Source organism: Leuciscus leuciscus (assembly GCF_965113295.1).
Source record: "Leuciscus leuciscus genome assembly, chromosome: 18".
Classification (NCBI taxonomy): domain Eukaryota; kingdom Metazoa; phylum Chordata; class Actinopteri; order Cypriniformes; family Leuciscidae; genus Leuciscus; species Leuciscus leuciscus.
In genome coordinates, this window is record NC_138742.1 from 24,199,343 (window position 1) to 24,227,290 (window position 27,948).

General features: G+C 41.4%; 2 protein-coding genes across 2 annotated transcripts in view; one reads left to right on the plus strand and one right to left on the minus strand.

The window, feature by feature from the left end:
• The window catches only part of LOC309480489 (uncharacterized protein), a 516,287-nt gene that overhangs the window by 455,542 nt on the left and 32,797 nt on the right, over positions 1–27,948 (minus strand). The gene's annotated exons all lie outside the window — the stretch shown is intronic.
• LOC309480239 (uncharacterized protein) lies at positions 24,772–27,072 on the plus strand (the record flags this gene model as incomplete). Its single annotated transcript, XM_082144651.1, has 3 exons — positions 24,772–25,227; positions 25,516–25,957; positions 26,001–27,072. The coding sequence occupies 3 exons, from the start codon at positions 24,772–24,774 to the stop codon at positions 26,609–26,611; spliced, it is 1,509 nt and encodes a 502-aa protein (XP_082000777.1). The 3' UTR covers positions 26,612–27,072.

Here is a 27,948-nt window from a genome sequence, read left to right on the forward strand (position 1 = left end):
GTCATGTTGTCTAAATAAGTTTGATAGGTAAGAAATGTGTTAGGTAATGCAGGGTCTAAATATGAGTTTAAGTTGAGTGCCAGAGTATACACTCACACACAGATATAACGCATATTTATTTTTTGGTATAAAATGTAGCCTATATTTATTTTGCAACAGTAGCCTACGCTGTTCCCTTTGGTCTAAAAATGCTTCTTAAAAATACCTGTCCTCTGCTCTCTCCATATGTTGGATCCTGCTGATACTGAAATAGGTAACTGTTGCTCTCTTTATATTAAAAAGAATAATCGTTGTGCACATGCTTTGTTTCAAAGGGATCATTTCTCCAGAGCTGATTTTAAATAATTTTGGAATAGTCTGTTGTAGAATAAAATATGGAAACTTCCTCAGAAATATTTAATCACAAACAAAATCAAAGAAATTTCCCTTAAACTCATTTATAGCCTAAATATTACCCATGTAATTATTATCTTGTGAACAGATTTAATTGTGATATTGATACATTTTGTGATCTACATGATGAAACATTTTATCATTTATTTTGGAGTTGTCCTCATTCAGTTCTCTGTTCCTTTATTAAGGCTCATATCATGCCCAGCTTTCAACTGTGCTTTACAATTTGTTTTTGTTTTTCTTATGACATGTCATCATAAGCAAAATTACTTAACTAATCTGCTAGCTAAATGTATTATTCATAAATGTAAATTAGGAGGAAATAAGCCTTTGTTTTTAACCAGAAGTTCAACACCTATGTAACGTAAACGACTCGGGGTAAATGTGAATTAGCTCAAGAATATAGGGAATATTAATATTTATAACGCATGGTCATAATTCATAAGTCGCATGTACATTTATTTTATCAATTTTCGAGATTACCTTGTTCTGTACTGTCTGATCATTACAGTTAAGAAGGGGTATCCCTTTTAAACTCCACGAAAGTTTTATCTTCTGGCCGCGAATATCAAACTTTCTGAGTTTATGAATTAAAACTACTCAAGGTAGTCAATATCGAGCTTGTAGCTTAGATCTTGAAGTTTCATTGACTTTTATAAGGTGGGTTTTCAAACACAGAGACAATTAAAAGTATAAATGGGTTTATTAATAAAATGGCACACACTAGAGATTATATAAACTACAAACATAAACGTACGTAAAAATGCAAACAAACCAATAAACATTTAACCGAACACAAAAACATGAAATGAAAGAAAGAAAGATATAGAGGGAAGATAGAGGGTAACTTAGTCCACAGACCTAAGACCTAGACACCTGGAACAGCTTTTATAGGAATCAATATACTTGCGAGTGCTCTTTTTGGTCAGGCTGAAGCTGATGCAAGAAGCGAGGATGGTGTCCTGTTTCTGCTGCGTCTTCCGGTGTCGCGGGAAGCTTGAAAGGCTCACTGAATGTGATGTTACCGAGAAAGTTCAGATTCGTCTCCCGGGATGGGAGAGGCTGGAAATCTTAGTTGCAGAGACCGGCAGCTACGACTGGAACATGGGTTCGTTCGATGGAGAAGGCCAGGGCCTCCTTCAGATGTTCCTTGGAGAAGCGCTGCGCCGGGGAGGAGGGTCCAGAGAAGTTGGATGAGTTGGAAGCGGAAGGATGAGAGAGAGAGAGAAGAGAAGGTTTTGGACTTTTATCAGTGTCCCAGGTGCCGTCCCCTCCTTCGTGTAGGACGAATCAGCTGTCGAGATTTTTCGAGCGGGAAGATTCCTTTGTCCGGTTAGACACGCCCACTCGAATGAGTCATGATTGACTTTAACTGGAGAGGATTTTCTCCAGACATATGAACTTATAAAACAATGCGCATCACTGAATTCTGTTATTGGAATTCAACTCCGTTAGCTGGAGAGGATTACAAAGATATCAAAAATAGAATCTAGGCGTTGTAGCCATGCAACGATACATTATTATGCATTTGTATAGGCAATAGCAGTTCTATTAAGGTCACAAATAGGACATATGCTTTCCTATGGGTTACACACACCTCTTAACACACAAATATATATATTTAGTACCTTTAGGAGTGACTTTATGGGTAAAAGTCCTTTTCTGAAAGGGGGTTTCTGTTTCACAGTCCAGAGTGTGTTTGTATGTGTGTGTGTGTTGGAATGTTGCGACCCTGTTATCTCATGCATAGGGCTGGATAGCTCTGTGGTCAAATTTTATGACCTGCCAATGAGCTCGGGTTACGGGATGCGATTCTACTGGGAGAACATTCTTCAAAAATACATTTCAGATCCAAACACTCGAAGATCATAACTGTATGATCACAACACATTAATCACACATACATACAGGAAATTCAGATACCAGTCTGAGTTACACACATTTTAAGTTAAACACAAAAGGATGTTGGTGTGTGTGTGTGTGTGTGTGTGTGTGTACGTGTGTGTGTGTTCTGGAATGTCACGAGTCTGTGAGGTTGTAAAAGTCACAGGGAGTCCAGAGCTGAAATGGGGGTTTTAGAGGGGATTCTAAGAAAACAGGGTTTCCTTATGTGACTCAAATGTCCCTCGGGGGAGCCACAAAGATGCAATTTTGACCGTTCAAGCAGACTTGGAGATCAGGATTTACTAATTTGAACAGCATGTGACCGCATGTCATAGTCATTGTCGTTACATATTCCCCCTTTTTGTTAGATAAAGACCTCGGAAGGACTTTATCGAACAACAAATTAGCGCAATGGTCGATGGCAAGCGGCTGATGACTGAGGACTCAGGTCAAATGAGGTTTAGGCGAGCCCCGGATCGGGACCCCCTTTTTGCGGTTCCATAGGAAACCACCAGACACGGCTTTGTGAGCTTTGCTGTGGCTGCTCACATTTGGTAGGGTCTGGTACAGGGTGAAAGCCAAGACGGGAGTCAGGGCGTGGTCGGTTACCGTGGAGGTGCACCGCACAGTGTCATCTGGGGTCCAGGTACGGACACAGGTGAGGTATTCAGGCTGGGCGGTTGCCCATGCTTGGAGGGCTGTGATGGGAGCAATGTCTGTACTCAGCGTTGTGAGTTGCTCTGTTAGCTGTGAAAGTTCAGTCTGAATGTTGGCCACAGGCTGTCTTACTGTGACTATGTTTGCTGTTTGAGGTAGTGTGCTCTTTCGACGTTGCTGGGATTGAGTCGAACGTACACTTTATGAGTGAGAATCCTGCCTTGGTAGTCAGGACCGGGGCTGCTCTCTCCATGCGATGCCGGATGCCGGACCTGGTGAGGTGATGTCCGATCGTGGCTGCTTTCTCGCGAACCACCACAGCATCCTGTTAGAGGAAAGAGGGAGAGAGAGAGAAAGGGAGGAAAAATTTCAGCGATGGAGGTCCTTAGTTGGTTTAGGACAGTCTTTTTGGTTCGCTGAGGTTGGTATGCCACATGCTTTGATGTCCCATGCATGGCTTTTTGGCACATGTGGCGTCATTGTTACGCCTGCCCCCCCCCTTGTGCTTTGTGGCTTTACGAGCTGTGGCGCTGTGATGGCAACAGGTGCACAATGCGTATTGAAGTCTTGTGAACGCAACATGTGCGTGGTGGCAGACAGCTGTCTGAGGCACTGGTTGTCAGTGAGCTCGGATGGCCTGCGAGGGTGGTGGAGGGGTAAGTGGTGGCATAGGAAAAGTCTGTTCATCAGAGGCCCGCATGACTTTTTTTTTGTACACAGCGGAGGTAGCGTTTGGCGGCTCTGAGGCGTGCAGTGTAGTTGGTAAAGTTCGTTTGTGCTGTGTAATCACTGCAATGGTTAGGGTGGGTGGGTGGGTTGTCTGTATGTGGCGCAGACATTGGTTTGGTTACTCAACTGCAGGTCAGTCAGGACCTTGAAGCAGTAGGTGTCAGTGTTCGTTTTCTGTGTCTGTGTCAGACGTGGCTGCACTGTCTTCATCTGTGATGTAAGAAGACTCTGCCTCACCAGTGTTCTGGAGAGAGTGGTTACAGGTTCGACGGTCTGGGCTTGGAGTTCTGGACGGCGGGTGATGCTGGTTCCAGAATCTTTCCGAGCGGTCGGTCCGACGCTTTGGACGGGCACCGTCACAGTCGTGCCGCCACCTCTGGCCTGGAACGGTGTTGATTCTCTGTGGTAAGGTCTGTGTGCCGACGAAGATCGTCCAGGGCATTTTGAAGTCTTTCAACTTCCTGTTGTAGCGTTGTGTCCGTCTCGTCCTCTTCCTCGGTCAGGAAGATTAGCTGGTCTAGCCGACTCTGTGTGTGGGCTCGGTCCTTCCGGGCTTCTGTGGCCTGGAGCTGTAGTGCGGCTGTCTTTTGCTGCAGGTCGGCGTTGCTCCTTTCGCTGTCCCGGGCCCTGGCGACGAGTTTGAGTGCGAGGTCTCCGAAGATTTTGGACAGCTGCTCGCGGCTGTATGTCTGGGCTGGATCATGGGGCTCGAACTGGCTCAGGTCTGTGTCCCGTTGCTCTTGGCTCGAGCGATGTGGGTCCTGGGGCAGCACGGTCTTTGTTATGTCCCTCAGCCATGCCTCAAGGTCGTCCCAGCGGACTGCAGGACAGGGTGAGCTCGACATCTCGGCTTCCTGTTGGCGAGAGAAGCACAGCACACACAAAAAGAGACAAAATGCAAGTTTGTTTTAGGGTCAAATGAGCTATACTCATACGGGCTATGCCGTTTATGAGAATTTCGGGGCTAACTGATGCCGACAGTTAGCTGAGCCAATTTCGTGGGTATGGATGAAACCCACAATAGAAATTTGGACAGGCGGTAGCCTGGGGGTCGTTTTAGCGACGCCCGCTTTGATCGTCACTCTATTATTCAGCTTTTCCTGGGGTCTCTCTTAGGTTCTGTGTCTAAGTGAAATGAAAGAAACAAATCACAACAGAGTGGAGAAAGAGACCAGGTTGAAGGTAGGGAAGATCAGAGGGAAACACAACACAAGGAAGTGAATTGGTCTGCAATGAAATGTCACAAACAATAACACGGGGAGCGTTATTTAAGGAAAATAAATCAAATAAGATAAAATAAAATAAAATAAAGAGGCCTAAGCCTTATTAACACTGCGAGAGTTCCTGATCGGGCCAGGAGATGCGTGGGTTATCGGGACAGGACCTCGAAAGAAAGTGTGTCTTAGAGAGAGAAAGGTGAGTCCAAGCACTTAAAATACACCCGAAGGAATAGCTAGTATTCTGTGGTTCCTAATAAGTGGATGGGTTCTATCAAATTTTAGTTCACCTGGGGTGAATAGAGGTCATCCAGGTGGAAACCAGCGGGCGCGGTCAGACCCTCCGACGGTCCCAACACCAGAAGGAGTGCAGTGTCAGTAACGTCGGACAGATGATCCCCGCCCACCGGAAACCAACCAGTGATGACGTCTCATTCACCACAGTGCACTGACTGAGTCCTGCCAATAGATACACAATGAGGGATTACAATGTTAGACTTAAAGTAAATTAAGGCTTTCTGGTTTCATCAAATTGAGTAAATAGGTATGCAGGAGTCAGAGGCAAAGGCTTTACTAAAATAATGATACAACAAAGGAAATTACGATAATTGGTTGTAATTATCAGAATAACCTACCCCCCCCCCCCCCCCCCTTGGAGAGACTGGAGAAAGAGGGAAGAGAAAAATAATTATCAATGAAATAAAATTTGAATAAACAACACAGGTTTGAGACGCAGGCAGAGGAAAAGGCCCCGGCAGTGGGTTTGTGCCACAAGGGTGAGGGCCGTGTTTCCTCTCAGTGGTCCACCTGGTTGAATAGACACAATTTGAAAAATGCAAACTTGTTTAAATTAAAATTCAAATAAGCATGCAAGGAGAGGTCCAAAATAATAATAATAAGGAAGGAAAGAAAATTAGAATGATAACAGTGATGTATCAATACTAAAAATAATCAAAACTGAAATTCAGAATGACTTCCTATAATCCTTACAATAACACTGAGGTTATTAGTATGGATCATAAAAATAATCAAACGAAAAGGGGAGCAAGGAGACACTTCAATTGCAGACTGGGGGTTAAACAGATATTGATAAGTCGACCCAAGATCGCCACACGGTGGCGTGCTTCTTCCTAGGCGGACCTATCAATGAACTGAGTGAATCGAATCTAAATTTTTAATTCGAAAAGTTTTCCTTTTTTTTTTTTTTGAACTTAACTTAAAGTGTGACCGTCGAAAACAGAAAAAGGAATTGTCTAACTCCAAATAATATCAGCATAAGCTAAGCTTGAATGCAGTTAAGTATTTGAGAGAGAAAAATGAATGCAGAGAGAAAAAGAAATTGAAAGCAAGTATTATCTTAGAACGCCACGAGATGGCGTAGTTGCGCTCGCGCAGGCTGACGTCAGTGGGAGGCGACGCTCACGCAGGATGACGTCGGTTGGGGGCGCGTAATTTGAGAACTGCCCCAGACTTAGAGGCTGCCCTCTAGTGTCGGTCAGTGGCGTAATTCAGCAGATTTTTTTTTTTTGGAATCACGTGGTGTTTTGCGCTTCTGTTGCATGCGGAAGACTGACGCGAGTTTCACAACATGTGACTAACAGGAATTACACATTATGCATTACACATTGAGACGGTTTTAGAATAAGAACAGGGATTATCGTCTTTTCTTAATTCATAAAACTGGTCTCCAATTTACACATTATATATTATACACATGAGACGGTTTAAAGAAGGAGAACAGGGATTATCATCCGTTTTCTTAATTCATAAAACTGGCCTCCAATTACATATTATACATATAAAACGGTTTACATAACAACAGGCATTAAAACTTCGTGTTTTAATCACTAGAAACTGTGAGCAAACAGGCGTTGAACATCTATTTACTTAAGCTGTGAGCACACCAGGCATCAGAACAGCTGTGAGCAGGACTTATCATCTGCTCATCTCCCATAAGCATTAATCAAAATAGCACTTTTATGATTTTTGCGTAGGTTTACGAAATTGGATCGCGAGGCCAATTTCTGACCAGGAGTTATCGTTAACGTATTAATAAGGCCTATTACGACTGAAAAACTATCAGATTTACGTCTTCGTCCTAAAAGAGATCCTTCGTCTTCATTTAGTCGGTTTAAATCATGTTACATGTATCAACTGCAAAGAGTTTTGCTTCGTCTTTACAGAGACAGATGTAATGTCATGGACTGCAGTTTTAGCAGAGCTGGGCTGGCTTTGTGCCCGCGATCAGCTGGGTGAGTTCGCCTTGGCGACTTATCTCACACTTCAAAACGCGCGTACAATTATTAAATAGCCATAATACACATTCAACTGAAACTGAATTTGTCCACCAAACAAAGTTTGAAACTGCTTTTGGATTCTCCACCATAATAATGTAACGTAAACGACTCGGGGTAAATGTGAATTAGCTCAAGAATATAGGGAATATTAATATTTATAACGCATGGTCATAATTCATAAGTCGCATGTACATTTATTTTATCAATTTTCGAGATTACCTTGTTCTGTACTGTCTGATCATTACAGTTAAGAAGGGGTATCCCTTTTAAACTCCACGAAAGTTTTATCTTCTGGCCGCGAATATCAAACTTTCTGAGTTTATGAATTAAAACTACTCAAGGTAGTCAATATCGAGCTTGTAGCTTAGATCTTGAAGTTTCATTGACTTTTATAAGGTGGGTTTTCAAACACAGAGACAATTAAAAGTATAAATGGGTTTATTAATAAAATGGCACACACTAGAGATTATATAAACTACAAACATAAACGTACGTAAAAATGCAAACAAACCAATAAACATTTAACCGAACACAAAAACATGAAATGAAAGAAAGAAAGATATAGAGGGAAGATAGAGGGTAACTTAGTCCACAGACCTAAGACCTAGACACCTGGAACAGCTTTTATAGGAATCAATATACTTGCGAGTGCTCTTTTTGGTCAGGCTGAAGCTGATGCAAGAAGCGAGGATGGTGTCCTGTTTCTGCTGCGTCTTCCGGTGTCGCGGGAAGCTTGAAAGGCTCACTGAATGTGATGTTACCGAGAAAGTTCAGATTCGTCTCCCGGGATGGGAGAGGCTGGAAATCTTAGTTGCAGAGACCGGCAGCTACGACTGGAACATGGGTTCGTTCGATGGAGAAGGCCAGGGCCTCCTTCAGATGTTCCTTGGAGAAGCGCTGCGCCGGGGAGGAGGGTCCAGAGAAGTTGGATGAGTTGGAAGCGGAAGGATGAGAGAGAGAGAGAAGAGAAGGTTTTGGACTTTTATCAGTGTCCCAGGTGCCGTCCCCTCCTTCGTGTAGGACGAATCAGCTGTCGAGATTTTTCGAGCGGGAAGATTCCTTTGTCCGGTTAGACACGCCCACTCGAATGAGTCATGATTGACTTTAACTGGAGAGGATTTTCTCCAGACATATGAACTTATAAAACAATGCGCATCACTGAATTCTGTTATTGGAATTCAACTCCGTTAGCTGGAGAGGATTACAAAGATATCAAAAATAGAATCTAGGCGTTGTAGCCATGCAACGATACATTATTATGCATTTGTATAGGCAATAGCAGTTCTATTAAGGTCACAAATAGGACATATGCTTTCCTATGGGTTACACACACCTCTTAACACACAAATATATATATTTAGTACCTTTAGGAGTGACTTTATGGGTAAAAGTCCTTTTCTGAAAGGGGGTTTCTGTTTCACAGTCCAGAGTGTGTTTGTATGTGTGTGTGTGTTGGAATGTTGCGACCCTGTTATCTCATGCATAGGGCTGGATAGCTCTGTGGTCAAATTTTATGACCTGCCAATGAGCTCGGGTTACGGGATGCGATTCTACTGGGAGAACATTCTTCAAAAATACATTTCAGATCCAAACACTCGAAGATCATAACTGTATGATCACAACACATTAATCACACATACATACAGGAAATTCAGATACCAGTCTGAGTTACACACATTTTAAGTTAAACACAAAAGGATGTTGGTGTGTGTGTGTGTGTGTGTGTGTGTGTACGTGTGTGTGTGTTCTGGAATGTCACGAGTCTGTGAGGTTGTAAAAGTCACAGGGAGTCCAGAGCTGAAATGGGGGTTTTAGAGGGGATTCTAAGAAAACAGGGTTTCCTTATGTGACTCAAATGTCCCTCGGGGGAGCCACAAAGATGCAATTTTGACCGTTCAAGCAGACTTGGAGATCAGGATTTACTAATTTGAACAGCATGTGACCGCATGTCATAGTCATTGTCGTTACACCTAAACACAATATTGGGTTTGAAAAATAAGAAAGCTGCAAAGTGTGTTTGTGTCTTTGTATCATTCAAAGATTTTGAAGACGGTACACAAATGAACAGTCTAAATAGCTTTTCCTTTAGTAGACTGAATATTAGAAAAGTAATTTTCAAATTATTTAAGGACAACTAAGAAAAGGGGCTTTTTGTTAGAAAATGCACACTTATGAATATGACATTTGACTAATAAAATTATCAAATTTATTACAAAAGCCTCCTTTTTCACACTATCACACTTTAAATATCCAAAAATTACTTTTTAAAAATGCAAATCAAAATTAAAGAGTACCTTTTCCTACCATAACCTTTTCGCATGACTAATGCCAGAAAATGTGGCGCTGTTTCCAAGTGCAAAGAACAAAAAGAGCAGCTTACATTAATGTCTTTCTAAACTTACTAAGGAAATGTTTGACAGGGTAGAATTTATTTCACCTTGTTTGTAACAACAACAAAAAAACTTATGAGATCATAACCAATCACTTTCCCAGTCAAGGTCATTAACAAATTTAGACCAATAAGCACTAGAGTAATGGTGACAACCTCTTTTAAAAATAGAGAACGAATAGATTTGTTATTGTTTTTGGACTGTAAAAATGTTTTACCACAAACTGTGTCAGTTGGGTTGATTATGGGCATATCAACCGATGACAACACATCTCTACATAAGGAAATTATTCCAGAATTGATTGCAAAAAATACAAGAGGAAAATTCCTTGGGAGTCACAGGAAAATAAAATTGCAAAATAAACTCATCATACGTCATAAGGTATCATTGAGTGTTAAACAAATGACAAACTAAACCAATACCCTTATCAAACCAGCTTAGAAAAAAAACAAAAAAACTTTGGGGTTTATACAAAATACAACGGTTATTCCAAATAAAATAATGTTGCAGAGAAAAGTTGTGGTTGTAGATCAGTTTCCAAGCCAATAAAGCTTGAGCACGAAAGCCAGAAAGTTTCACTGGCAATTTGTCAATTTTATAATCACACATTATTAAAAATAGAAAGGCCCCCAGTCAGTCAAAATTAAAATTAGTAATAAAATTCCACAAAGAAGGTTTTTTCAAACAAAAATTTAACCAATTAATTTTGAGGGTAATTTAACAATTATAATAATACTAATTATAAAAATACCAACAGACTTGCTTGATGCAAGTAAATGGTCGTTTAATTATTTTATGATTTCTATGCTGTTTAAACAGCAGAATATATGATCATGTAACATAGGCTATAGGTTTATTTATTAAAAAAAATATTTTTAGGAAATGGACTTAAACTTCCAAAAACCTCTAGAGTAGTGGTCTGGGTTCAAACATTCCGACACACAAATGAAGCATTCACGTGACTGGAAAGAAAGTGAGGCTTCGTTTTTCGTTGATCACGTGTTTCTCTGAAAACAATACGCTCTCCGGCACGAAATTGCGCTGCGAACTCGATACGCGCTTTGAAGCTTCAGTAAAATCACTACACGTGCTGTTGTATGTTCTACATTGTTCACCACTGTGCCCAGGACGCTTCGACAAGGAGTGACTGATTGTTTCCAGGCTGGTAGCCTACCTTACCATTTGAGCACTTGTGTCACCCTTGGAGGTTGTATTTCCCCAGGTTGTAATAAACTCTGTTCACGTTACCTCTGCGTTTGAGTCCTCTGTTCAGGTCCCCTGACATTTTAGGTATTATGCAAATGACACCGTGCTTCATAGCTGTAAGCTCAGAGCAATTTAAGCTCTCTATATGCACTTCGAGGAGGAAAGGGGATAGAAGCTCAGAATAATACTTATAAAAATCAGCTGTTACCATGTCAGGCGACTTGTCACTTTTTAGTTGAGAAATTGCTTCCTTAACCTCATCAACTGTAATTGGTGAACCACAAAAAAATCCATCCTGATAGAATTAACATAACCAAGGTTCTTACAGAAAGTAACTAAATCAGCTAGATTAATTATTTTTCTCAAGTTTGAAAAAATAAGACGACATCTGTTCTCCAAATTCTAGCCATCTTTGCCTTGAGCACATTCTGCTCTTAATTTATACACATCTAAATTAATTTGCAAGTCAACTAGATAGGATCTGACAGATTCTCAGGTAAAATCTTGGTCATAGATGAAATTTCACTGACAACTTTGATTTCTTCAAGACAATTTTAGCCAAATTAGAACTATATTTTCTTAAATATTTCAAATTTGAACAATTCCTATTTTTTTATTTTTATTTAAAGGTTCTACTCCAATAAAACCCATAAGTCTTTCCATTTCTGACTTAAAGGTACAATATGTAAGAATTTTGCATTAAAATATCCCAAAATCTCAAGGGCAGTGTTATATATTTTGTTAAGTTGATTACTTACAATATCCCAAATGTTTCCAACTATTTTTAAATCGTGAGAAAATTGCGATTTTATCCAAGGAAACGGGGCGTTAGAGCAGGGGGGAGCTGGGAGTCGCCAGTCAATTGCGTCATATCCGCGTCACCCTCGGTTTCCGCTCGTACTGCGTGGAGTCCTGGACAAATGCGGAAGTTGTAGTTGTAGCGTCTATCAAGCTACAAACTTTAGCTTGTTTCTTGCAGTCGTTATGGTACACAATTATTCTTTACCGATTGCTGCTGGTTCTGTCGACAAAGCATGCTTAATTTTATATTTTCCAAATGTAGCATTCGGTAATAGTTATGTTTATGTAAGGAAAGTATTATTGCTTTAGATTTGTGTTTAGTTTATTGACATTGTTTATCACGTCTGGTGTTTATGGCCATGTAAATAAACATAGCATGTGTTATACATAAAGATTAATCAGTATTTTGGCAAATGATGTGGGCATGTTCGAATGTACTTTTACAACAATTGTTTAGAACATGTAAAACTGCGCAGCGTTATCACAACAATGAATTCAACAAATACAGTAACATCTATGATAACCAATTTAGTATTAAACCTTACTTTTCTTGCGGTTAATTCATTTTAATGAAATAAAAGTGTGATGAGGTTTAAGAGTCAGGAAGGAAGAAGACAGGGGTCGGCGTGACTGGGACTCGTAGGCTACTTTATTAAAATAAAGCAAAACAAACAAAAGCCGCGCATAACGCGCATTCACCGTGGCAACCGCGACGGCACAAAACAGTTCAAAAATGAGAGCTCGGATCCACCGGTTCTCTTTCTCTGCGTCCAATTTTCTCTCCAGTCTCTCTCTCGTTCCAGCGCGGCTTATAAGCTCTCCACGCCAATAATACTTTGCACTTGACCGACTTGCTCGTCTCTTCTCTCTCCCGTTACAGACCGCGCTGAACCACGCCCCCCTCGCCACAAAAAGCATGTCATTAAACGCAACATTTATAAAAATAGAACTTAGCCTCATCCATGAACATGATTTTTCGATTCCCGTCTGACTGATTTACATCCACGGTGGAGTTTAAAACGACAGTTCCCATCATTCCACGCTCCTTCACATCGTCATCAAGCTACGCCGTTGTTGTTGTTTGGAATGTAGCGCCCTCTAGCGGCAAAAAAATTCTTGCATATTGTACCTTTAATCTCATTGTGGTTAAGTAATGAGCTGTTTATCTTCCAATATGCAAATTAGTTATATGTAGCTTCTGGAGAAAGCAACATTTGAATGCAAACAGCCTTATGATCTGTTAATGGAGTAGCTGAGATATCAACACACATATCTTTGTCGAGATTCCCAGAGACAGACCAAAAATAAATTTGTGAAAGTCAAGATTAATTTGTATTGCTCCATGTGTGCACATGTGTGTATCTTTTATGTTTTTAGCCCCATAATAATCAACATCAATAAGATTCACATTATAACACTTTAGAATTAGCTAAATAAAGTGCCCATATTCATCACAGTACATATGTAAAAAATCACCAGCAATGTTATTTTGTAAACAAGAAACCCGTGCTGAATGCTCCAAACCATATCTCGCTATACCCTATACTGTGATTTCCCAAAAAAAAATTTCTCATAATAACGAGATGTCATGTTGTTAAAACGACATATTTTCTAGGCCTTATAAGGACATGTGTAGTCATGTACAAAATATGCCTTTAAAGCCACAATATATAACTTTTTTGCTTTAAAAATAGCAAAAATCACTATATCTATGTTATATATATTTTTTTTAGTTGTGTACTTACATTATCCCGACTGTTTCCAACAACTTTCAAACCAGGAGAAATTTGTAATTTAATTCGAGAAACGTCCCGTTTCTTTATTTCCGTTTTGTCGCCGTCAATGGCGTCATATCCGCGTTGTCCCTGGTTTCCGCTCGTACTGCCATGGCAACCAGAGCTATGAACCAGAGCCCTCTGATAGTAACCAAAGCGACTGACGGTAGTTCGCAATGTCTATTTGCACGCTGTTGTTGTTTCGTTCAAACATTATGGACCATGGCAAGCAGACTTTGGATACAAAAGGAGAACTAAAACGAGAATCAATATCAGCGCGGTGTTTTCGAGATGCCTAGAGCTCCCATAGACAGTATATAAACGAGAGCTCCACGTCCGAGACTTCGACCGCTTCTACGTGTACTTTATTAAACAGGTGAGCACATTTACATAAAACTAATCAATGTTATATAGCTCAACATGATGAAATGTTAGAATATGATCTGTATGTTATTCTAATGTTGATCTAGCTAGCTTACTGCTAGTCTCATACAGACAAACTAACACATACATTTCAACACATTCAAATGCAGTTTAGTGTGATAGTGTAATGTTAGACCAAGTGAAACAACGCTGCGTTACCTCACAAGTTTAATTTGTCTAATAAACTGACCTGTGACTGTGAGTAGTAATTCTGCACTCGCGTGTAACGTTAGTTCAGTAGAATGAAATGTCCATATCGCGTCGCGTGTGGAGCTGATAACAGTTAGCTGTCTCTTAGCAATCCCGAACTGCTTCATATCACAGTCATGATAAAAGCATCGATGTATTCAGTCATCCATAAACATTATTAGATCCATAGATTAGATCGGTCGGCTTGACGTTGACGACAAGATCCATAATTCTTAGCAAATGTTGCGTCATCAAACTACGCCTTTGTTATTGTAAATAGGTTAGCGACCCCTAGTGGCGAAAAATTCCATACTGTACGTTTAACCACATAAAATGTATATAGCCTATCATGCCTTTATCGTACTTCTATGTACAAAAAGCTGAAGCAAATAGTAGCAGTAACAACATTGTGCTTTTTTTTATTAACGAAATGTCAATCTTCGTCTTCATAACAGAAGATACAATACAATACAAAAATCTTCAAGATACAGTACAATCTTCACATGTATAACGGATTGTCACCTTAAAAACAGAGAAGCAAATAGAAAATAATTAGCTGCTGTTCATAACATCAAGCAAGAATAATCATGTGCATTTGATCTGATTTAACAGTATAAGGGTAGGAGATGCATTATATGAATGCTAGGCTAAAGAGATGCGTCTTTAAACTTGATTTAAACTGGGAGAGTGAGTCTGAGCCCCGAACATTATCAGGAAGGCTATTCCAGAGTTTAGGAGCCAAATGTGAAAACGCTCTTCCCCCCTTTAGTGGACTTAAGATATTCTAGGCACTATCAAAATCCCAGAGTTTTGTGACCTTAAAGAACATGATTGATTGTAAGGCGATAGAAGATTAGTTAAATACACAGGAGCTAAATCGTTTAGGGCCTTATAGGTCAGTAGCAATACTTTGTAATTGATGCGTAACTTAATAGGTAACCAGTGTAGAGATAATAATTGGTGTTATATGATCATATTTTCTTGACCTAGAAAGAACTAGCTGCATATTTCTCATGTCTGTGAGGCTAGTAGGCTACACGCTGTTTTTGAGTTCATTTTTGAGATGCATTGACCATGAATGCCATGATTGACCATGTTTTCACCGAGACCATGAAAGCGCGTCCTGTTTGTTTACTTTTACTTTACAAAAGCGCAACATTTTCATGTTATTGTGAGTTTACACAAATAAGAGTAGTCGAATGATGTAATATTCTTTTCTGTATGACCAGAAATGATGGAGTATTTTAAGTTGTTTCCACTGTTGATAGGAAAATGCAAGTGATCGCGCCGGCGCCTCCATGTCGTGCAGTAAGCGCGCTCCACACTCCGCACAAACACTTGGATATACGCCTAATAATAGCGAACTAGGTAAACGTTAGAGCGAGCGGCCATGCCAGACGGGATAAGTCCTCCATGTTTAACAAAATCAAATCAAGCATTTCTACATATGGCAAGTAAGCGCTGTGTCAGTTTGAATAGGGCGGCTGAAACAAATACAACACTTAGGCTACAGATAAATGCCCAACGCTGGTGTTAGGCCTATGCTTTAAATACATTTGTTTAGGCTTTTAAAAAAAATTGTTGTGCACCGCAATGCCATCCTCCCAAAGCAAGCCACATTAAGCGTTTTCTTTATAATGGGTTTCTATGAGAGGAAAATACTTAAAGTGTAATTAAATGCTCTGCGTTCATATTCTGGGCTCATATGCTTTTCTGGACATAGTAGCCTGTGGTTTATTAATAAGGTGTGTACAGAATTTGATCTTTATCACTGTCTTTGTAGCCTATTAATCATTTTCTTTATAATAAGGGTTTTCTATGGGAGGAAAACACTTAAGGTGTACGTAATCGAATTAAACGCAATGCGTTCTTAGCCTATTCTGGGCTCATCTGCTATTCTGTAGGCTACATATGCTTTATTAACCCTTTAGATGTCGCATCATTTTTTTGTTTTCTATACCAGTTTCCTCTTTATTTTTTGTGCAGCTGTGGTGCTTTTGAGTGACGAATCCTCATTTGTCCTTTAACCCTCATTGTGTTGCCATTCAATTAAAAGATTTTGTTATGGGTGTGCTTGTTCATTTGTCTCAAAAGTATCAAAAGATTTGTTTGTCAGCGGTGCATTTAGCTGTTCATTAGTGCTGTTGATATCAGTCAAAATGTTTAATCATCAGCAAATCAGGCATACAATAAGACATTGTAACATCAAAAGATGTTTAAAATTATGTATAAAAAAGAAAAGAAAAAAAGAAATAAAGCCCAATTCCAAAAGGATATATTAGTGCTTCCCTTACGAAAAAGAAGTTTATTCAAGTGTTCTATTAGTATACTTCTTTTAAAATAAAAGTATTTTTAAAAGTATTAAATAAATTATATTTGGCGTGTACTTGTACTCAATATTTTGATCGAGATATACTTAAAAGTATAATTTAAGTATTCAAAGTATACTTGGCTTGTAGTTGTGTTAACTCTTTTGATCGAGTAGCCTGTTAAATATACTTTTTTTTTTCCATAGTTTTTCATATACAGTCTTATGAAACTTACATTGTTTGAAAATATTGATTAGAATATTGATATAGAACAGATATGTTTCTAATTCTGCATATCTGAATTTTTGAGTAGGTTAGTCCACTGGTATAGGAATTTACTCTTATTCTACTTTTCCCCACCATTGACTGAATTTTCCAGCTCTCCATGTTTTCAGTTATACGGTAGGGGGCGCTATGACACATCATCTGGATCAAAACCAGGGGGGCAGTGTTTCGGAAAACATTGAAGCTTCCCCGGGCGCTGCCATTGATTAGCGGACCCCCACCTGCTGTTAGCATTCCATTGACTCCCATTCATTTTGGCGTCACTTTGACAGCGAATAACTCCATTTGTCCATTATTTATTTCTAAAGAAACACGAAAATTTATAAAAGGCTCCATTACCTTGTATCTTACGTTATGGCCCCGTAGATGCAGTTTTTGTAAAAATAGGCTAACGATTGCGTCATAACCACGCGACTCTCTGTCGCACAGTAGAGAGATTACCGTATGGACAGGAGGAGAAGCTCGCGGGCAATCGGGGGGACGTGGAGGCAAAATGACAAAGTAATTAATCAGAATACTTCGCAAAAGTTTCTCCTGCTCCTAGCTCATGGACAGCTCCTACTCACACTCTCCGTCTCTGCAAGTTTCGGAAGAGAATGATTCAGATTTCTCCTGGCACAGCCACTAGAAGACAGACGGGTTGCTCACGTCACATCTACGTCGTCAAGCTCTGTTTGAGTCTGCGCGTCAGGAACGGAAGTCCTAAGAAATCGCTGAAAACGGGCTTCACTTGTCTCAATTGAGTTCCAATGAGATGGCTCTGTCCACTTCTTATACTGTCAATGAGTTCATCACGGACGGTAAACTTAAACTCAAAATAGAAACAAATATAAGTAACATATACAAAGTAACTAATTTGTGTGCACTTCAAATCAGTAACAATGTATATAAAAATGTGCTGTAAATGTAAACATGAAAACCCAATAAAGAAGCGATTAATATTGTTTGTTTGGTGTGGTTATGATCCATCATTATACTGAAATGAATGTGAATAACAAAATAAGTGTGCGTGCGTGTTTGTGCGACCGCCACTCGGGCCGTCACAGGGTTGCTCCACACTTTAGTTGAGGTGGGACGAATAATTGATAAAACAATACATTGCAATACATTATCGGTACCCTCGCACTAATGCAAATTGCAGCTTGCTTTACCCAAAACAAGCATTTCGGTTCCTGAACAGCTAAGAGTCGGTTTAATCAACTCTAGTATGTTCAGTTTGTTAAACTCGTGCGAGAGCGATTCAAAAGCATACAGAACTGTCGGGGTACTTTGATATCATACACTGACCGGTCTGTGCAACGCTGCTTTAAGTCGAAAAAAATAATAATCAGTGAGTAACTTGAAGGGGAGTAACTTGAAGTGGGCATAACTTGAAGGGGTGTAACTTGAAGGGGTGTAACTTGAAGGGGCGTAACTTGAAGGGGTGTAACTTGAAGGGGTGTAACTTGAAGGGGTGGTAACTTGAAGGGGTGTAACTTGAAGGGTGGTAACTTGAAGTGGGCGTAACTTGAAGGGGAGTAACTTGAAGGGGTGTAACTTGAAGTGTACGTAACTTGAAGGGGCGTAACTTGAAGGGTGGTAACTTGAAGTGGGCGTAACTTGAAGGGGCATAACTTGAAGTGGGCGTAACTTGAAGGCGCGTAACTTGAAGGGGTGTAACTTGAAGGGGCGTAACTTGAAGGGTGGTAACTTGAAGTGGGCGTAACTTGAAGAGGCGTGACTTGAAGGGGTGTAACTTGAAGGGGCGTAACTTGAAGGGTGGTGACTTGAAGTGGGCGTAACTTGAAGAGGCGTGACTTGAAGGGGCGTGACTTGAAGGGGTGTAACTTGAAGTGGGCGTAACTTGAAGGGGTGTAACTTGAAGTGGGCGTAACTTGAAGGGGTGTAACTTGAAGGGGTGTAACTTGAAGTGGGCGTAACTTGAAGTGGGCGTAACTTGAAGGGGCGTAACTTGAAAGGGGCGTAACTTGAAGGGGTGTAACTTGAAGGGGCGTAACTTGAAGGGGCGTAACTTGAAGGGGAGTAACTTGAAGGGGCATAACTTGAAGAAGCGTAACTTTAAGAGGCGTAACTTGAAGTCTTGCAGGCTGCAGAATATCACCATAAGAGCTGAATACACAGTACAAGAAGCTTTATTCACGGCCGGGAGGACCTCATATCAATCACAGAGAATCCCACCGGCAAAAATAATACAACAGTTTATATGGAATAGGTAGGTTACATGGCAAAGGTACAATGACTCATTACATCATCTTTCTCTAATATGATTAGTTCTACATGTGCAAATTCAGAAACACACCCGGCAAAGCAAATTATAATTTTTATTTTTTTTACTTCAGCTTGTTACTTAGGTGTTGGGGTTAATATGTTTAATTAGCCGTCTAGCCATGTCCATATGCTTCCATTATTTCAACACACTAATTTTGGCTAAAATTTAAGTACAACATTTTCTCAAAAGCATACAAATATTAAGCATGCAAGAGAAGAGAAAAAAAATGAAGCACAGAATTGATTCAAGTAAAAGTATGTACTATGCTAAATCATTCTCACAACTCTTTCCGGTGGTTAAATCAGCAGTTTTACTGCATGCATGATCACAAGTGTTGAGCAGCATGTCTGTCCGGCAGGGCACTGACCACCATGGGAACAGTATTCGACACACACTGTAGGGCCCTTCAGTAGGGCATATAGCCTGTATGGATAGAGATTCAGATTTAGTCTGGCCATTTAGTGACATTAAGTGTCAGATGTACAGAACAAAACACTCAAGATATAAATAGCTAGTTTTAGCTAGTAACTTCATTGAAAATTGTTGATGTCATTGGATTTTCAAGTGAGATTCTCAATTCATTCAGTTAACGGACGCTCTGAGGTACAGTGTTCAGACTGCAGACTCAGCAACGATTGTATTTAAAGTCCCACTCCGATCATATTTTGAGCTATTTTTAAACATTCTCAGTGGTCTTTAAATGATGATTATGCCGTTTTTAGCCAAAATTACAAAACCTGTGCCGTTTTCTGGGACTTCGCTTCAGCAGAGCGGCAGTAGCTCATTAGCAATTCGCCTCTGCGTTGTGGGCGGAGCCGTTGGCTGAAGCGAGATACATAGGCAGCAACAGCCTCTTTCTGTCTTTCTTTCTTTCTGTCAACACAGAAAACATTTCATCACTGGATAGTTTTTTTCGTTTAATTAAAGTGTTGTTTTATGTCAGCTGAATGTCCGGAACGCTTTTCAGAGAAGATAAGGCAAATTATTTAGCACAATTCACACCCAGCGGCAATTCAGAAAAAGAAGAAAAAATCTCCGAATGCTCCACATGAAACTTTGGTCTTCCGACCTTTTACCGCCGTGTCGATTTATTTTGATTAATATGTGCGAGGGAGAGAGAGCAAGACAGCGCTTAGTTTGGAGACGGTGAGGTCTTGTTTACATTTTCGCCTGGCTCCGAAGACAGAGAGTGCGCGCGCGCGCGTCCGGGTCTCTCTCTCTGCTCGTTCTTTCAGTTATAAACATGTCCTGTCACAAGCGCAGCAGTTCATCTACATTACTCACCGATCAAATAAGACTTTGGCTGGACAAAAATTCACTTTGGCGGGCGCTAAAACAAGTTCAATGCAGGAAAATTCATGCGTGAATTTAACTGAGTAGTACATGACCATGCACTCGCACAAATGCGACCACATAAAATTTTAACTCGCACATTCTCAAAAAATGGTTGCAGTCTGGAACCCTGGAACGTAATCCATTCATCTCTCATAGCAACATGTTTTGGTAAAGCATGAAAGCTAATACCAATATCTCTCCTCTTAGCATTGCAACCCGCTACCGCACATAGGTATTGATCCGCCATCGTCTTCTCTACTCCTCAGAACCTGAGCGTGCGGGGCGAAGGGGAGTATGAGCTTGTGGCCCCGCCCAGTGGAGTTACTACGTCACAACTCCAGCAGAGAATGTCTAATATGGCGAGAAGTTTCACTCTCACTACACTTCCGGCTTCTGAACTGGTTGCAGTTCCACTCTGATTCCATATGAGGGCGCTCACAGGACGAGTGCAGAATGAATGGAGGTCAATGGCGGTATACCCCTCAAAATCCACTTTTCTCAGGATATAATTTTTTGTCTAGTAATTTGAATGTTGTATTCGAAAGGAGATGCAAAGAAATTACACATTGCTGGGTGTTAGATTTTTTAGAGTCACTTATTTGATTTAAAAAAGTCTTTCAAAATGTCAATGACGTCAGAATGCTGACGTCATTAGCAGAATGCTAGCGTGTTATGGGCAACAACAACTCAACCTGTAAGAAATCAAAACGACATAAGTACTCGTTCATTCAACTTTCGACCTAAAACCCATGTTGAACTTGCAAAATCTACAATCACATCTGAGATTCCTCAACGGCAATCGGGTGAAAGAGACAAATTTAGCCGTCTAGCCCCATTGACTCCCATTCATTTTGCACTCATGGCGAGCGCCCCCAGTGGAACTCTGGTGGTACTACAACCAAAATTCGGTACAATAGGGCTTAATAGGGAGTGGACAGGCTCTCCGTAGACGGGCTCTGACTCCAGTCTATTTTAGCCGGCATTTTAGCGTCTGCTACTGATTCACAGCCATTTGAATGCAGAAATACTCAGAAATACAACTTTGAGCTTATTTTTCTCAAGATATGTCCTCTAGCATAAGAAAAATGCCACAAGAACATGTTAACACCTAAAAACATGATTTTCATCGGAGTGGGTCTTTAAAGGTAGGGTAGGTAATCCTTTTTCTAAAAAAAACACATTCCAAATTTGTTTAAACTGTCTTTATATACCAATACATAATTAAAATGTAAGTACTCTGAAAAAGAAAATATAAAAATCGAGTGACTGTAGACCTTTTAATCTGCAATAAACACAGCTCATTATTTCCATTCACTCCACCCCCTCCCTTCTGAGCTCCTTCCAAAGCCACGCCCCCAAAACACATGAACGCGCGACGCCAAACGCTCAGGCTGGAACAAGACGCATTTATTACCTGAGACGAGTGGAGAGGAAGGAGCGCAGTACATACAGTGACATCATGTCAGAATCACATGTAATAAAATACCTAACTTTATCACTATGAATATAAACAAATAAGATTTCTTTTAGTACTCACTATCAAGCTAGCATATCGATAATGGTAAAGTTTCATTCGGTAACGAGCTATATTTATAAGGCAAAACTAAAAACAGGTTGCATTGATACACGTTTTTCCATTACCATCAGTTACACTGTGATGAAGATGAATTTCGTGTAAGATTCATAACATATACGGTGTTTTGCATGTAAGAGTTTCCATGATGAAAACATTGTTGACTCTAATGAAAACTAACGTACACTCCGAGTCTGGAGACAAGTACCGCATCGTCGGTTCGAGGACAGGTCCGGGGTCGAGGGCGAAGCAGAGGAGGTCGTTCAAGAGTGCGGGCAGGGTCCGAGGAAGTAGTTTTTGCCTTGTTTGCCTTCGCTGACTGCATATGCAGGTGCTTTGAGCTGAATATTTCCGGGAACGGTGACATGTGATGAGTGCACGCAGGGCAGCGCGCGCAGTGGGGCTCGGGCACGAGACATGAAGGCATCTGATTGGTTCTTTACATTCGCACCGAATGGCAGTGATTGGTCAGAGTTTTTACTGTCCTGCAGCTGCTACAGAGGTCTGATTTTTTTCATTCCTTTTTCTAAACACATAATGTATTGACTACTATCAGGATGGAAGGACCATTTCACCCAGTATAAAAAAAAGTGTTTCTGAACAGGATTACCTACCCTACCTTTAATTGTAGGCTACAGTACAATATAGTACAGACATTATCTTAATTTCATAATGTCCTTAAACATAACAATATTGCTGGCCATAAACTGAGAAAGTGCGCGTCCGGTGTGCGAGGTCTCGAGTTGTCCTAGACTCGACGCAGCGCTGCGCTTCTCATCCGGTGTGCGACCCCCTTTACTAAGTGAATTACATTCTATGTATTATTCATCATCTTTATTAATTTTGTAAAGCCACCCTGTGGCTGAAACTGTGCTATAGGCCAAAATCAAGTACTTTTGACATAGAGAATATAACAAAATAATAATAATTATAATTATTATTATTATTATTGACCCACACTTTAATATAATTAATACAATATATGGTAACACTTTACAATCCATTAGTTAACAATAGTTTACTCCATTAGTTAACATGAACTGACAATGAAAATAAATGCTTTAAAGTATTTAAGTAAGGAACAATTGACGACGGGCCGTCAAATTATTAGAAAATGATGCACACCCGAGGTGGTAATGCGGTCACGACGCGAATGTGCATTATTTTCTTCTAATTCAACGGACCTGACCCGAGTCAATTAGCTATTCTGCTTATCGTTGTTTTGAAAACATGGAAATAATTTGTTGTTATTGTTTACTAAATTTATTTGCTTGGTCAGTGTCATCGTGGGTTTTGGTTATTTTGCTTTGTAGGCTGTAAGGACCTTTGAAATAACTGAAATCATTTGAAAATAATTGCACACCTTAGATAGTTTGTTGACCAATCAGATTCAAGAATTCAACAACCCAGTAATATGCACCTTTTCCTGACGAGGCTACTGCGTTTTGAATACTACGGAATGCCAGACCTGACATAATAATAAATAAATAAATAAATAAATATATATACGAAGAAATGAAAAAAAAAAAAAATAATAGGCCTACATAAATAAATATACAAAGAAATGTAAAAAAAATAATAGTATTTATACTTTTATTTCCTTATTTATGTATAATTGTATTTCTTTCCACATTTATTTCTTTTTTCATTTATTTAGATATCAATATCAAATTTATTTCTAGAACACAGTTCCAGTAGTGGGATTGAATGTGAGATTGAATTTGGACACCCAAATGGCTGTTCCTTCAAATAGTGCCCTATTTAAAGTTTTTTGGTTTTTAGTATGAATATGTTAGCCTTACTGTTATAAGCTAGTGTGCTCCAAAACAATGACAAAATGTGCATTTAGAAGAACAAACCCAACGTTGAAAATGAAAATCAGATTGATGTCAGAATCCAACATCAGATTGATATTAATCTCCAACGTTGCACATAAATAACATTGATTATAATCTATGAATTAATCTGTCTAATAACGTCTACAAATATAATAGTTACTTGTCTACCAAGCTCTGACAATGTATGGAATATTATATTAAGAGATTATCCAAATTTAAAAACAAAAAAACATACGTGCCTATGCCTATACACCTTTAAAAGCACGGATTTATCTGTCACGGTATACTGACAGAAGTCCACCGAAGTTTGCGTGAGCAAATGAAACAGTTACTGGACAGACATTGATATCTATTTTCAGATCTAAAGAGGACGTGAGCTCGACATGGTTTAAAAAAAAAAAACGCGATTACACCTGTTTACGGCGCATGTTCACTAGACTCCTTCGCTATGGAAACAAAGACGCTAACATGCAATCACCCGCAAATTAATGTGTGGATCTATGTAAAATTCGGGACAAATCGCGTCCCGCATTGATTTGATACGGGACGCATCAGTTTACCTTTAAATACGGGACGATTCCATATTTTACGGGACGGATGGCAACCCGCCTTTTATAGGCGGATTATAGATACATTAATCGGAAGGCTGCTGCGTGGAGGAAAGTTCCCCAGGACGTTGATATGTCAGGTCGGCTAAATGTGATATAGTGTATAGTGTCATGATTCTGCCTTCTTGTCTTTGATTTTCTCTTGTCTTGCGGCAGAATCATGACAGGCCCATGTTTCATGTGCAGCACATGGCCATTTGTTTGGCCATGTGCTTGCGTTGTCTCGTCCCCTAGCCCCGCCCCCTTGTTATCCTCGTTTTGTCATTATTGCTTTACCCATTATCACCTGTGTTCCTGATTATTTGTTCCCTATTTAATCCCCTCATGTCTGCTGTCTTGTGTCGGTTCATTGTCGATCAATTTCATACTTTGTGTGATCACTTTGTGAGTATTCCTGTCCAGTGAAGTTCTGATCCTGTATTTGTTGTTAATTTGTAGTCTAGTTACGTCAAGTCTATGTCATAGTCTAGTTAGTATTCATAGTCCTGTCTTGTCCTGTTTTGCCCCCTCGTGGGCTTTGTTTTCCCTGTTTTTTCTGTAATAAACCCTAGCGATGTCTGCGATTGGGTTCTCTCCTTCTAAACCATAACAGAATGAACCGACCAATACTGAACCCAGCAGACAGTATGTCCTTTCCTGCCAAGCGACAATCTTTTGAAGGGACCCGGTTGGTCGTGTTTCGCGGGATCCGTGGAGGCCGCAGTAGAGGAGGTGATCGAGGGGGTTCTACAAGGTCTTCTTCTGCTTCGCTACCTGTGATCCCAGAGGGTCGCGTCCTGGCCGTTGTTGCCCATGGTGATAAGGCCGGTTCCACTTCTCCTGAGGCCCCTTCTGCTCCCATTGTTCTCCATGGTAAACGAGGGAGACGAGTTTCCTGGGATTCCCCGTCTGAGTCTTCCTCGACCGAGTCAGCGCTGCCCGAGAACGCCATCCCTGCTCCTGTTACGGTTCCAGCTGAACATCTCCAACTGGTCGCTAGCCCAGCTACAGATTCGGCAAGGAGAAAGAAGAGGAGAAAGGGAGCCTCTCGCTCGTCATCTCTAGCTACTGTAAGCGCTGTTCCAGAGCCCGCTCCTGCAAGCGCTGTTCCAGAGCCCGCTCCTGCAAGCGCTGTTCCAGAGCCCGCTCCTGCGAGCGCTGTTCCAGAGCCCGCTCCTGCGAGCGCTGTTCCAGAGCCCGCTCCTGCGAGCGCTGTTCCAGAGCCCGCTCCTGCGAGCGCTGTTCCAGAGCCCGCTCCTGCGAGCGCTGTTCCAGAGCCCGCTCCTGCGAGCGCTGTTCCAGAGCCCGCTCCTGCGAGCGCTGTTCCAGAGCCCGCTCCTGCGAGCGCTGTTCCAGAGCCCGCTCCTGCGAGCGCTGTTCCAGAGCCCGCCACTGCGAGCGCTGTCCCAGGCGCTGCCCCAGAGCCCGCTACTGCAAGCGCTGTCCCAGAGCCCGCTACTGCAAGCGCTGTTCCTCAGCCCACTGCCGTGAGTGCTGAGGAGAAAGCTGCGGCCGATTCAGCTGCTGAAGCAGTTCTTCAAGCCGTATCAGCCCATCAAGACTTACCTGTTGTTGTCGCGGCAAAGACCTTATCGAATTATCTGTCACGTCTAGTCAAGATCCTTGAGGTCCCTGTCAGTCCTGTCAAGTCCTCTAGTCCTGAATCCACAGCTGCAAGAGATCCGGTTCCTGAGTCAGCTGCAGCCAGTGTTGATCTGAAGCCCGCTACTGCAAGCGCTGTTCCTGAGCCCGCCACTGCAAGTGCTGTCCCAGCTATTGTGTCCAGCCCTGTCCCAGCTAGTGTGTCCAGTCCTGTCCCAGCAGATGTGTCCTGTCCCAGCAGATGTGTCCAGTCCTGTCCCAGCAGATGTGTCCAGTCCTGTCCCAGCAGATGTGTCCAGTCCTGTCCCAGCAGATGTGTCCAGTCCTGTCCCAGCAGATGTGTCCAGTCCTGTCCCAGCAGATGTGTCCAGTCCTGTCCCAGCAGATGTGTCCAGTCCTGTCCCAGCAGACAGGAGGATGTCTGTGTCCAGTCCTGTCCCAGCTATTGTGTCCAGCCCCGTACCAGCTGTCACCCGACCTCTGTTTGTTTCCCCGGACACCCCTGTCATCACTTCACCCCGGTCTGTTTCCCCTAAGACTGTTCCTCGTGTTTCCCCATCTAAGTCTGCCCGGACCCCTCGTCCTCAGTCATCGTCCTGTCCACACAAGACCACAGTCCCGCCCATCCACCCTGGACTGCCCCCTAAGGACTTTGTGTTTCCCCCCAGTCCTCCCATCCACCCTGGACTGCCCCCTATGAACTCTGTGTTGTCTCCACCTCCTCTGCCTTGTTTGTTGTTTTTGATTTTTCACCCCAATCCTGTCATTGTTTATTCATGTTTGCCGTTGTTGTTGTTTGTCATGTTTTGTTGGTTTGTGTCCTTGTCTCAGTCTGTCATGTCACGTGTTTAGTGTTCCCTTAGGGAGCGTCTGGAAGCCGCTCCTTAGGGGAGGGGTTCTGTCATGATTCTGCCTTGTCTTTGATTTTCTCTTGTCTTGCGGCAGAATCATGACAGGCCCATGTTTCATGTGCAGCACATGGCCATTTGTTTGGCCATGTGCTTGCGTTGTCTCGTCCCCTAGCCCCGCCCCCTTGTTATCCTCGTTTTGTCATTATTGCTTTACCCATTATCACCTGTGTTCCTGATTATTTGTTCCCTATTTAATCACCTCATGTCTGCTGTCTTGTGTCGGTTCATTGTCGATCAATTTCATACTTTGTGTGATCACTTTGTGAGTATTCCTGTCCAGTGAAGTTCTGATCCTGTATTTGTTGTTAATTTGTAGTCTAGTTACGTCAAGTCTATGTCATAGTCTAGTTAGTATTCATAGTCCTGTCTTGTCCTGTTTTGCCCCCTCGTGGGCTTTGTTTTCCCTGTTTTTTCTGTAATAAACCCTAGAGATGTCTGCAAATGGTCTGCGATTGGGTTCTCTCCTTCTAAACCATAACATATAGGGCTTTTAATTGTATTAACTGCCCTAATAACGTTAGAAAATCATGAAAATAAAAAAATGACATGACAACTTATCGTTATAAAATCATTATTTATTTTATTAAAAGTTGAGAATTCAGGTTTGTTTATCAGTACCATAGCAACGCTAACTTCCGCTGGAATTGTCGGATAGGAACCGTCCGTAGCCTTTCGCAAGAGTACATTTTTTTTGAACGCATCCGGATGACCAACGAACACGATTTTTTTCGCACCGCACTCGTTCGGACCCGGTTCGCACCCATTCGCATGCGGTCTGCGACTCTCCATAGGAAATGAATGACTTCCGGTCGTTTCGTAGCCGTATCGGAGCTGATTTCAACTGCCAGTGTGAAGGCGGCGTTAGCCTGACTACGTCAGACTTCGTACTTCCGCTCAATTTCAGTTCGCTTCTGTACTCAGTCTGAGATAGTGACCTATCTCTCAGTTTTCCTCCGGCCTCAAAACAGCCGGCCAATCAACGAACAGAGGGTCGGCTGAGAGCCGTAACGTAGACACTGATTGTACCGTGGATGCGTAGATTTACTTCACATAATCTGCAAAAGTCTTTCACAGCCATGTTCACTCCGGTATTTTGCTCGATGGTTTTATTTTCGCATCATACATGTGTTTACAGTGGAAGTTAGATGCGGCTGAGCCAGCGCATAACACACGTCATAACCAAACGTTATGTGATTGGCTTACGGGTAACCAATGATTTTAAACTTCAGACAAACGTGTCGGATAAAAAATGCCAGCCAATCTGGCAACCTCGAGTCA